At 41.8% G+C, this 13,263-nt stretch overlaps 1 protein-coding gene across 7 annotated transcripts in view; it reads left to right on the forward strand.

Moving 5' to 3' along the window:
• The window catches only part of MYO6 (myosin VI), a 924,144-nt gene that overhangs the window by 549,623 nt on the left and 361,258 nt on the right, over window positions 1-13,263 (forward strand). For all 7 annotated transcript variants that reach the window (XM_086926522.1, XM_086926523.1, XM_086926525.1 and 4 more), the window contains exon 14: window positions 1,185-1,276. In XM_086926522.1, the coding sequence (XP_086782648.1) occupies window positions 1,185-1,276 (92 nt within the window). The remainder of the gene's footprint in view (window positions 1-1,184; window positions 1,277-13,263) is intronic.

Consider the following 13,263-nt stretch of genomic DNA (forward strand, 5'->3'; position numbering starts at 1 on the left):
AGTAAGCAGTGTTCACAATCCTAACATGTTATACTTGTACTACCCAGGGGTGTAGCTATCAGTAGTACAGCAGGTGCTGCGGCACCAGGGCTCAGGTGTGAGGGACTCACTGGAGGCCACATTCCAGCTGTTTTCTACTACGAAGCCAGAGGATAGGGCATATGTCCTTTGATTTCATGAGGGCAAATGGCACTCAAGCAATGCCAGTGCTCCTATGTCTATATTCCTCCCAGCCCCTCCTACCACCACTTCAGTCCTGCTGCCAGGTCACTGCTCTGAACTATTCCAACTCGTGTGGGTGTGTCTAAGAGGAGCGTGCTTGCTCTCCACCTCCTCACTAGAGCAGACTTGATAGTTTCCCTTATGTACCAGGCCATTTTCCTCCTTTGAATTATTCATGCAAAAAGTGATTATCCTATGTGGGTATTAACATAGCAAGTCTTTGTTGCAACAGCTAGTTTTCATAATTTCTAATAAAATTCTCAAGGGACTGGAACACCGTCTCTACTTCCTTGTGACATAAGACTGTTTCCTTATTTTTGTTCCAATATTTTCATTTTCTGTCTCAGTCCTTTTTAAAAATGGTCAAAGTTATTATTCTTTTGAAAAAAGGTAGAACACTGCTGACTTTAAGTTAAACAAGCCAATTAAAGAGACACTAATCTACCAGTTGAATCACATGCCTTTCCTATTTAATCAGCTGTCTTATGGGCGTAATTAAGGCAAGAGAGAGGGATTCGATGCTCTATGCCTAGTAGAGATTCTTCAAAGTGTATACTGTCAAACTAAATCGTTTCGTGAATATATTTTACGTACGTTTATTTCCCTTATTTATTGTGATGCTCGACTTTGTTTCTTATTACATGCAACATGGTTTTATCTGGGGATGCCAATCGTTTAAACCTTAAAATGTCTTAATAACATTGAGAAGGTGCGTTATCCTCCACTGCAGAACCTATAACAAACGGAGATGCACTATTAACTCAACTTCAATTTTCAAGAGTTTATTCTTTCATTATTGCCCTGAGCCTGTTATGTACAATCCTCTGTTGTCATGTTTCACTGATATTGAAAAACAATACCAAGGGCATTTAAACACTCGCCTACTAGTAAAGTAAGAGAGAGGACTTGAATTTAAGATTAACTGAGGACCGTGATTAAATGCTTGTACATTTTCTTTTCAGAATACTTTGAGCACAACAGTTTTGAGCAGTTTTGCATCAACTACTGTAATGAGAAACTGCAGCAGTTCTTTAATGAAAGGATATTGAAAGAGGTAATGTATGCCTATAATGTTGACTTTCCTTGAATGCATTTATAGAATGAGAACCAACATACCTATTAAATAGCTAGATGGTCATCTCTAATTTGGCAAGTGGAAAGCCCTACGCGACTGCTAACACAGAGGCAGAGGACCTCTGGTGCATACTATGTAAGTAGTGTTGTATACCATTTTATTTAAAATGGAGGAAATCACGCATTGAGATAGAGTGGTCCAAAGAGATGGCCCTGGAAACATGTATGGATAATTTCACTGTAATTATTCAGTTATTCTTCGGTGGTATTAACCACCCATGTTTTTTACAATGTTTATTTGCATTGACCAGTTGGTGAACTCTAATGCAAGAGGACCTACGCATCTCCTAAATGCAATAATGTTAATACTGCCACCCGGTAAAACTCAGATTTAGCACAGACTTGTAAAAGAGCTGGTTTGAGGATGCTTGCTTAAAGATAATGTTGATGTTTTTCAGTGTTTCGCATGCTCACAGTGTTTTATTCAAATTATTGTTTTTTGTTATTCTGAGATGCTCTTTGAGGAAGGCATAGGAGTATCTGTAATTTCATAAAAATGGGGAGATTCAGTACATATGTGACTCCACAAAGTGGCTGGGCTATGCCATACACTTCCATCCATCATTCCCGAAATAGTCCCTTTTCACTGCCGGAGCGATTGATGGAGTGTGATGGTTCTCCCTTTCAGAGCACAACTAACCTCTGCTCTGCCCTGACATATTACTCTCTGAACTATTTAGGCAACCGTTCTGCTTCAGAGGAACGCAGTGCTTGTGTATCATGACACACTTCTCCATACCCGCTCAGGGGAGGGGGGCACACATTGTCAAAAAGCTAATCAACAATGAGGATTTGTATTTGTGAGGATAGCAGTCCACCTTCACATATGCCTGCTGGCACTGCATGGGATGCCTTATTTAGTTTTGCTTCTCTTTCAGAGAGACATTTCCTGTACAGGTGACCAGTGTCACTAGTCAGGTAGCGAATGGTCTGTGTGGATTTTGTGTTACATCAAGTAGTGTTCTAAACTCTGTTGTAGGGATCAGTTCAGAATATAAGTATTTTTAGCATGGGTGACTTGAGTCCCAATACCCATATTATGGCATGACTAACATAAAATTGGTAACATTCATTTTTATGATACTGCGGTGCAGCCAATTTTACCAACAAAGAAAAATCGAGAGGACCTCGGTTGATAAAGCCGGGGTTGTTTAAGATAGTTCCCAGACTGTGAGATGTTTGTGTGAGTCGTGCTTGTCGACTTGAAGGGCAGGATACTCCAGCATATCATCCTAAAGAATGTATATAACTCAAGGTTTAGAGACATAGTGGTAGCCAGAGACCAGAGTTGAGCAGTATCCGCTGAATGGCTGAAGAATATCTGGATCATATCTATTAAACCAGTAGGCAGGATAGGAAGTCTGCCTTCACCAGGAAAACCAGAATTACTGCACATTTTTTGAGATGCCAATTTCCAAAGATCTAAAAAGCATGTACAAAAACATGCACTTGGTACTAAATCCATCCAAATGTTGGAGCACATCTTTGAATTTGAGCAAACAGTTCATTGGCCCCATTGCATAAACGCTGCCCTGTGAGTCTTTTGAATTTGAGGAGTACTTTGCACAAGCACCAGAGGCAGGAAGTTGTTGGTCTCCATTTGAAAACCAGTGAACATATCCAGGACTGAGTAAAATATCTGCTCTTGCAGTACGCAAAGGAACAGAGGGTAGTTTGCCTGATATTTAAGAACCTCCCTTATATTGTCCAGCAGTGCACTATCAGCTGCTGGACACACCCTGCTTGAGGACCTTTGATTTCAAAGTATTGGCTAGATCAGAGATCTGTTGTCACTGCCCAATAGAATCCAAAAGCAACAGCATTGAGAGTGGATTTTTCAGTAGCTTCTTAACAGTCAACGTGATCAGCACTCTTGCCTATCTGGATAACAAGCTCACCATCTGTGGTGCCTCTTTGATCATTTAAAGCCAGGGCACCATCAGACTGGAGACAAAGAAGTATAAAAAAACAAATGTAGCAACTCGCCTTTTCCTTCTATGCTTCTAGAACAGAGAACAAACCATCAACATCAAGACTGCCTCAGCTGTGCTCCAGTTTAAGCGAAGTTGAAGATGCACCACTTTTAAAACAGTACATATTAGTGCATTAACAGTACACTTATACTCTCTTAAATCAGCTACCTTTCTAACCACTCTGACTGTATGCCCACTTTTCTCTCTGTAGAGCGGTTTTCTGCCTTTTGACTAGCTTTTCGCTATACATATATTACATGCAAACATACACGTATTCTTGTACACACACATACCTCCTCGAGAGACGGCTGGTTGTTGTGTTCTACTTAGCACAGAGTGAGAGAAGAGTCTCAAAGCCAATTTATGGATCAGTGTTGTAATGGAGTTTGCCAAAGGCCGCCTTTGTCCCCCTCTGCAACTGACTTTCCCTTATTGTGAAGTGCTTTGAAGAGCCACCATTTCTATTGGCCAATAGTGTCTGGTATTGCTGACCCTGACCACAAAGATCATATTCTTTCCTTTAACCACCAATTCCGGCCCTTTGGATATTTCTACAGAGTTGCTCTGCACTTGTGCTGCCAAACGCGAGAGTTCAGTTCATCAGCTATTGGAGCAGTGTAGTTCCCTCTCAAAGGGACCATTATGCCCAAATGTGTGAATGATCAGAGCAAGATGGTCAATCTCAAATAAGTGATTTGCTCTGCAAACCAAACATCACAGCTAAGACTGCCTCTAATCGAATCTCTGTTTATATTAAATCCACTAGTGTGCATCAACAGTTCTTTGCACAGAAAGGCTTTCAGATTGTTCCTTACATCCTACCCAATTGACAGCAAATTGGTGATAGTGTTGGTTTTAAGAAACATCTTAATTTAACTAAGTAAAAATCGTATTTCATTTTTTCAATGGTAAAACACTGAACATTATATTTATTGTGCAGTCTTGTTCTGGTAACTGTACCTGATGGTCTACCCCACACCAGCTTTCAAGAGTAAGCCTTGACTGCTAACATCTATAACCTGTGAAACATCAAAGCCCCAAAAGAAGGTAATTGATAATTCAGTGAGGTTGAAGTAGAATCTGGGTTCTGTAGCTTCAGACAAATCAGGCTACAATTCTCACTTGGGTTGCCCAGTTGCCCCTGAGTTCCACAGACGCAAACATTTCTTAATAAACTAGTCTCTCCAAAAAGGTGCATTGTACTTTATTTATTTATTTAGAACGTTTTATATAGCGTGAATTTGACCCAAGAGGGTATCAGAGCGCTTTACATTTTGGCTTGTTGCGTTACACTACATCAGATACAAGAGCATAGTAAGGTACAGTACACATAAACAATGTTTCAATAATTAGTAGGAGGGAGGGGAGGAAGTAGTTATAGCGGTGAGATGAGGAGGAACTATGCTCAATGTCTGGCTGGGTAGGTGACGGTCTAGGGCAGGGGTCTCCAACCTTTTCTGTAGTGAGAGCTACTTCTGATCAGTGAAAATCGTCGTGAGCTACTATAGGCCAAGCACCTCGCACATTTTTTTTTAGAGACCGCCCGCGCCCAGTTTCATTGACTGTAAGCCTAATTTCTTCGGAGCCCATAATGTGGTTTGAACAAAAGGGACCACACTCTTTCTTTTGAAACTACAGACAGCTACAGGTTGAGCCACCTGAAGCAAAAGCTTTTCTTGCATGGCAGATTTACTGGAAAGTGTAATGAGGTGCTGCAGGATACATGCCTATAACCTCCTTTTGAGATCCTTGATCAACTTGCTCACACACTGCAAAAGCTAAACCTCAACATGTATTCCTTATCAAATGTTATTTTTTAAGTCTAGCTTAGATGTGCAGTCACTGGTTTTCCAAAAAGACACCAATTTTATTATGAATAACCTCAATTATTTCTCCCTCAACACATACTCCTTTTTTTAACAGTTTTAAAATGTCCCATCCTGGTTCAGATTTAAATAATTTTGAACTGTTTTGATTCATTATGGGGCTTTATTCTCTCTGTATGTAGAATACATATTTTTCAACTTAATACACTGCCCAATCAAGTTTCACTGAGTTTGTGAAAAAAAAAAACAATTTCAACAGTCACAGATGCTCTAGTCTCGGTGCCAATGGGAAGGTATCCAGTTGTTTATTTGGCTATTCTGTCTCTGCAGGTACGTACCTCACCGTAGCTTAATTTGTAAACAGGGTAACTTCTGAGATGGAGGCTATTTATTTGGAGAAAAAAAGAGTTTGAAATGCTGCTTTATTTCAATGATTAAATGTAATCATTAATAAAGCAGAGTTTAACACCATTTGTTTTTTAGACAGCATTTAATATACAAATAAAATGTGCAACACTGCCTTGCCAATGCCGATACTAGGCCAGGGCAGAAGCTCACAATGAATGCATTTGTAAATCAACTTTGGGATCTGACTCTTCATGAAAGTACGCTAAACACCTGTTTTAACTGATTTTATTGAATAAAGAGGAAGGATGGCTATTTTGGAGTTGAAGAACTCTTAACAAATAAGCTCTGTTCTCAAGAAGCAGTCAAACTCAACCCCCAAACTGAAGATTTAACCAAAATACTCCAGATCTGTCCATGAGCTGGAAACTAGAGGAACTGCTGCAGTGTTGGTGTTATTACCACATGGGCAAGGAACAGAGACGGCATGGGCAAAGTGGGCTCTGGCCCAGAGCCCCACCCTTTGAGGGGGCCGATAGAGTCAAAACTGTTCTCCAGAGAACATTGCCCGAATGACCTTTAATCATTTGTAAACAGTATGCTTTAAATATAATTTTTCTTTCATTTATTTTGAATGCGAGTACTGCGTGAGAGTGTTAGACATTTTGCAGAGATATTCTGTGTTATTATTTCATGAAATATCCATAAAAAAGTTTCTTTTAGATTTAGAACGAAACGGGATATCACTATGGAAATGGGACGGCGTCACATATTATTGGCAGTAATGTTAGCAAGCTGCTGCTGTGTTAAATATCGGAAACACACATCACTTTCCCTGAATACTGAATATATTACAAACACATTTATAGTTCGGCCCAGTGTGTCCGGGCCTGGCTACAGACGGTATGAAAGAGTTGACACTGGAATCCATAAATTCATAGCTCTGCTGAAGAGTGGAATAATTTACATTCCTCTTAGGAGTGCAGTCGGGAGAGCTTTGTTTGTTTTGTGCCTTAAAGGAAACTCAAACTCGCCCTGCTTCTAATCTAGATTTATAGTCCAGAGCTGTAAAACGGGAGAAAAAGATATTCCCGGTCTTTCGCGCCTATGATATATAAACGGCTGAGTATGAAAGGCGCACATCGCAATTCTAGTCTAGAGAACCTGCTTACCGATTATCTACTGCTTCGATCTTATGTGTCATGCAGGAAGCGCAGGTTCGTAGCAGTTCAATACTGCTTGTGCCACATCCCTGCTAGCAGGCTTTCAGGGACCTGCTGCTCCACTCCGGCCCAACTACTGCTTGCTCCGGTACACAATCAAGACCTCCGTCCCAGAATTTGAAAGACAAGTGACGTGCAGAGGCAGTTCAGCTACAGCGTCATCCTCATTGACCTTCCCCGCCCACGCTAGGCTCAGTTAGGCCAATCAGAGCAGCTGGTTTTGGTGAAGGCAGGTAACAGCTATGAAAAATGGCCTAAAAACAATAAATGAGAATGATAGGCTACAAAATTGAGATGCAAGGCACGAGCTACTCACGGGGGTTCGGCGAGCTACCGGTAGCTCGCGATCGACGGGTTGGAGACCCCTGGTCTAGGGGGACACCAGGGCCAATCTCATTAGTTGTCAAGCAGCTCCACCGGTCATCAGCCATGTTGCTCAGGTCTCAGCGTTCAGGAAAACCAGTTTTTAGTTTGTTTGATTTGCGGAGGTTATATAGCTCTGTCTAGTCCCGGAAGTATCAGAGCGCTTAACCTAGGGATCGTTACATTATAAAGTACATCCAAAGGATTATATAGCGCTGGCTAGACCCAAAGGTATCAGAGCGCTATAACAGAGGAACATTGCTTTACATATTACATCAGTTACAATGGCGAGGTAGGGTACAGTAAACAAACAACAAATGTTAGCTTCTGTTTAAGGGGATACGTAACATATTGAGAAACTCAAACTTGACAGAAATGCAGGTGATTGTAACCCTATTAGCGAAAAAGTGGCAACAGTTTCCATTTAAATGCTGCTGTTGCGTGCTCCTCTGAAGGCATGTTATTATTCTTGAACAGCTTTTATGACTATGGTAGTCCCTCCAGAGCAGAGGAGAGGAAACCTGGCACTATTACCACTACTTTGCGGTTTTAAAATAATTTTGTTATTAATTCAACAGATTGTGCAATTCAAAAACATTGATGAGTAATGCTCTGGTATATATTGTGTCTACCTTTTCAACAAGACTGTTGTGAATGCATGGCCTAAAAGATCCTTTCTGATTTATACCATCAGTCCAGCTCACTGCAAATTCTTGGACTTCACTTTAGTTTTTTTGGTCTCAAGTGTCCTACTTAGACAACTGCCTAATAAAAGCGCCCACAAATGAATGATTCTTCAGCTAACTGTTTTTATGTCACTTCTTAAATGCATTCTTATTTGAATGTTACTAGACCAGACCGTCTTTAATCAGGACAATGCTAGACAAGGATAGCATGAGCCTCCCCTTAATATTAAAGATTTTCTTTCCCCCAACAAAGGCTATACAAGTACATGCCAAAAGCTCTATGCCATCTCGATTCTGTCGAACACTATTGCATTTCACAGGCTGTGTTCTTGTGATGTATTATGTATGTTAAGACTCAATGATACCGCAGCCAAGGAAAGAAACTCCAGTCTGGATGTCTCCTCATCTACTCTCCTTCATTAGCTGGTTGAAAGTTCTCCTTCATAGAGCGATATCCAATTGCAAAGGTGTTCATCAGTAATTTTTTTAACAAATCCTTTGAGGTAAAACTGAGGAGTGCATTTAGGGCATTGATATGTTAGCAGCCAAGAATCCCGAGCTGAACAGAGCATCTGTATCAATCCAATCTTCTGGAAGGCATAACCATTTGTCTAGTCTTTCATTTACTTTACGATCAATTATTAAAAAAGCATGTCTTGTTTATAACAGATACCTCAGAAGCAAGGTTTTATGTGACCAAAGCTCACAAGCTCTCCCTCCGGTCTTCAACCTGCTTCTTCCTATTCAAACTGTTACGGAAGATACTCCAATTTCTTCTGATCTCCACCCATCAGGCAGTTGTCCAGGCCACCATCCTAAAACTCATCCATTACTGGAATTTAAAACTCTCACTTGATCATTATCTTCTGCGTTATTGAGGTTGTACTAGTTACCTATCATAAAGCATATTATTTTCACATATATGTTTTTGTCTTTCCTCGCCTTGCGTGCCCTGAACCCGATCTGTATACAACAGAGATTCAAACACTATCACCCGCTCAGTTTTCTCCAATCTTTAGAGGCACATCTCTCTGTCCCCAGGGTTTGCTGTTCCTGAGCGGATGGTCAACACGTCTCACTGATAGCACTGAGGATCTGGCGTTCTCTCCCTCAATGATAGAGCTTTCTTGACCAGGTCTTTCCTTTATGCAAAGGCCTAAAAAACTGACTGTTCTCCAATTTATTTATCAGTCAACTTCTGCTTCCTTCCTTTCTGCTCAATAAACCGTTTTCAATCCTGTAGCTCCAAATTATGGTAATGGTTGCGCTTTACAAATATCAATTACACTACATTGGATTATATCCTCTTTCCTTATTGAGCATGGCAATCACTCTGCTGTGGGTTTGGACTCATTGCCAGCATATACATCCGTAGAGACATAAAGTGCAGTACAGCATAACAGTTTCCCAATATTTAATGACATTATCGTTAGATTCTTATCAACACCTTTTCCCGTTAAGTTAACCTTTGGATTTTAACTCCAACAGAGGGACTCCATGCGTTGGTAGATTGCAATGTCAAATCTACACCACACATTGCAATAACTTTGTAAACTGGACATAAGTATTATATGGTATTGTTGCAGCATTCATATAGTGTGAGTTATTTTGCTGGACGGTTAAACCGTCGCATTTGGCAGTTTGAGATGGTTAACATTGGGGTTAGGTTACTCAATTAAATTAAAATGAAAACATAATCTTTTACTTCGGACTCCTAAGTCCTGGTGTTGTATATTGTATTAAGTTACAGCATTTCTATAGCTCCTTCTACCTCTTATTGAGCGCATAGAACGCATTGAGGTTGCTTGAATAAGAAGAGTCTCTTTATGTTGAGGATGTTGGTAGAAGTGGTACCCACGAGGACTGTTTTGGTGTCATGTGTGCGGCCCTGAGAGTGTCCTCCTGATTTGTACAGTCTGTAGCCGTGTCATATGCTTGGAGCTGAATGCCAGAGGAATTGCTGTGTAGGCAGCATAAACAAACCAATGTGACTCGTATTCAGAGAATCAATGGCCTATTGTGAGAGCAGCCAAGCCTGTTATTTCAAAGTCACCAAGGTCGCTGATGATCCCCGTTCTCTTTTTAGGAGTGTTCTGTAGCTTGCGTGTCTGGAGAGGGAAATGAGCTCCCATTGGTGCAGGTTTGGTGGCACTGTAACACTACCTGAACTACTATGTGTATTACACCCAGGTTTAAATAGAAACCCATGCCTTGGAGGAGCTGTAAGCCGCCAACAAATATACTACCTGCAGTCTGCTCGAGAGCAATAGGAACCCAACCCATAGAGTAACGACTATGACATCATTAGATGCGGTATGAAGTTCACCCCAGCAGCAATCAAATCCCAGCCCCCCCCCCCCCTTAATGCACCAGAAATATAGCACCTGGAGTCCCCACCCCCTCCCCCCCAGGAGCGGCAAAAACCAAAGAATACCTCGTTCTCAGAAAAGTGCTGTAATGCGCGTTTGTGAGTGTTTTCGAATCCTTTGCTATCTGTATAATTTGAATAGGACTCCATAGTCCTGGCTAGATATAAAGGACTCAGTTACTTTCGATGGTGTAATAAACCAGATGCTTTTTAAATACGAAGCTTGTGTTATCTTCTATGCCTATGTCCTTCCCTTCTGCAACATTTATTCGGTAGTTTGTACTGTGTCTTTCTTCCTTAGGAAATGAATTAGACAAAGAATTGATTACACATTTGGCAGTATGTGTAGCAGTTCATTCAAATGCATATATTAACTAAGTCGCGCTCGTGGTACTGAGGTAATAAAACAAGCTACTTTGTGTCTATTTAGCTTAGGGTGAGGAAATGCGTTTAATTATTAAAATGCCATGGCAGAGAAAAACAGCAGTTGACAGACTTGTTCAGAGCTTTGATCACTCTGAAGTTAAAGAGGCTTTGCAGTTTTTGCGGGATGCTTTGAGAGTGTCAGCAGTGAGGCCAGATAAAGCAGGGAGCGCATCTGATGTGATAGGCTACAGACTGGTAACATTCTGGATATACACAAACATTTTCAGGGTATTTTTATATACATGTATACATGTACTTCCAGGCTGACAGTAGTGCAGGAAGTGCGAGCAAGTGAACACATCACCCACGCGCATGTCATTTTTAAGCAGGGTTAGGGAAAGAGAAGTACATTCTATTTACACCCTACACACTGGAGGTGGCTGCACCCAAAAATAACGGGAGCAGCCGAGCCAGGATGTTTCACCATGTACATCGTGAAATAAACATCATGTAAAAATGTTGTTTTTCAAAATGTTGAAATGTTATTCTTCAAAATTTGAAAAAGAGTATTTCTTTAACATGCAAAGTTTCATCTTAGCACCGCCATGATGACAGTGCCATTAGTGAACTAAGAGGCAGATCAGTTGTTATGAGCTCCCTATTGGTGGCCTACATTATTATTATACATGGAGCTACATTTTAAACAGTTAAACGAACGAGAGATGTTTGTACAGCGCACATCCTGAACTTAGTGTTTTTCACGATCCTCTCCTGTAGTAATGAAGAAAAGCATTGGCAAAGTCAATCGGTCTCGCCTATGCAAGAGCTATTGGCTTTGAGTGGAGTGTCGTAGATTTGAGTGTTATGGAGTGTCATACAGTACAGTTGATTGACATGTAGAGGAATGAAGTGGGGTGTCATGGAATAGCGTACAGTGTTGTGGAGTGTCGTGGAGGGAGTAGAGTGTCTTAGAATGGAAGGTGAGGTGAGTGGTGTAGAGTACAATGTCAGAGTTGAGTAGAGTGTCGTAGAGTGGAGTGGAGTGCCATAGAGGGTGCTTGCGTAGAGTGATGTAGAGTAAAGTGGCATAGAGCGGAGTAGATTGCCAGAGTGGCGTGGCTTAGAGTTGAGCAGAGTGTTGTAGAGTTGAGTGGCATAGAGTGGAGTGGAGTAAAGAGGGAGTTGCGTAGAGTGTTGTAGTGTTGTAGAATGCCATAGAGTGCTTGAGAGTGGAGTGGCATGGAGTGGAGTGTCAGTGGAGTAGAGTTTAACAGAGTAGAGCATCACAGAGTGAAGTATCAAGGAGTGGAGTATTATAGAGTTGAGTGGCCTAGAGTGAAGTGGTGTAAAGTGCAGTGCTGCAGAGTAGATAGGCATACAATGCAGTGGTGTTGAGTGCATTGGATTTGAGTAAAGTGGTGAAGAGTGCATTTGTGTAGACTGCAGTGACGTAGAGTGCAGTGGTGTAGAGCAGTGCAGTATAGATTGCAGTGTCGTAGAGTGCAATGGCTTCAAAGAGTGGAGGGGGGTAGAGTGAAGTAGCATACAGTGGAGTGGTGCAAGGTAGAGCGCAGTGTCGTAGGGTGCAGCAGAGTGCCATGTAGTGGTGCAGAATAGAGGGCAGTGGCATATTGTACTTGTGCGTAGAGTGCAGGGGCATAGAGTAGAGTGGTGTAGAGAGCAATGACATAGAATACAGTAGTGCTGAGTAGAATAGAGTACTGACAGTTGGTTTGTTGTTTCGATTATTGCTAGGTCCAGCCTTGCTGATCACGGGCCAGAACCCTTTATTGATAGTTATTGACTAGAATAGAGTGGTATAGAGTGTAGTGACATAGAGTGCTGTAGCGTGCAGTACCGTAGAGTACAGTGGCATAGAGTAGAATATTGTTAAGTATAGTGGCATAAAGTGCAGTGGTTCAAAGTAGTTACGTAGGTGCAGTGGCCTAGGGTGCATTGTTTTTGAGTAAAGTGTATTGTCCTAGAGTGCAGGGTTTAGAGTTCAGTGGCCTAGCATAGACTGTGAGGCATTGGAGTGGCACAGCATAGAGTGCTGTGGCGTAAAGTGGCATAAGAGTACAGTGGCATAAAGTGCAGTGGCATAGAGTAGATTGTTTGAGTACAGTGGAGTGGTGCATGATAGAGTACAGTGGTCCTGGGTAGAATGCAGTGACATAGAGCAGCATAGCGTAGAGCGGTAAAGTGTTGACTGGAGTAGTACGGTGGCATAGAGTGCAATAGCGTAGAGTGCAGTGGCGTAGAGTAGATTGTTTCAGAGTAGAGTGCAGTGTTGTAGAGTGGAGTGGTGCAGGGTAAAGTGCAGTGATATAGAGTAATGGATTAGAGTGCGTTGGCGTAGAGTGCAGTGTTGCAGAGTGGAGTGGCATAGAGTAAAGTGGCATAAAGTGCAGTGGCATAGAGTGCAGTGGCTTAGAGTATATTGTTTCAGAGTAAAGTTGAGTGGTGCAGGGTAGAATGTAGTGGCATAGAGCAGTGGCGTTGAGCACAGTGGCATAGAGTGGCGTAGATTTGTGCAGTGTTGATTGCAGTAGCGCAGAGTAGAGTGGCATAGACTACAGTGGCATTGTGTAGATTGTTGCAGAGTAGTGTGAAGTGGCATACAGTGGAGTGTTGCAGGGCAGAGTGGAGTGGTGCAGGGTACAGTGGAGTGGTATAGAGTTGTGGCATAGGTTGCTTTGGCATACAGTGAAGTGTTGCAGAGTGGAGTGGTGCAGAGTCGAGGGGCCCAGACTGGAG

This window comes from Lissotriton vulgaris, chromosome 6, assembly GCF_964263255.1.
Source record: "Lissotriton vulgaris chromosome 6, aLisVul1.2, whole genome shotgun sequence".
Taxonomy (NCBI): Eukaryota; Metazoa; Chordata; class Amphibia; order Caudata; family Salamandridae; genus Lissotriton; species Lissotriton vulgaris.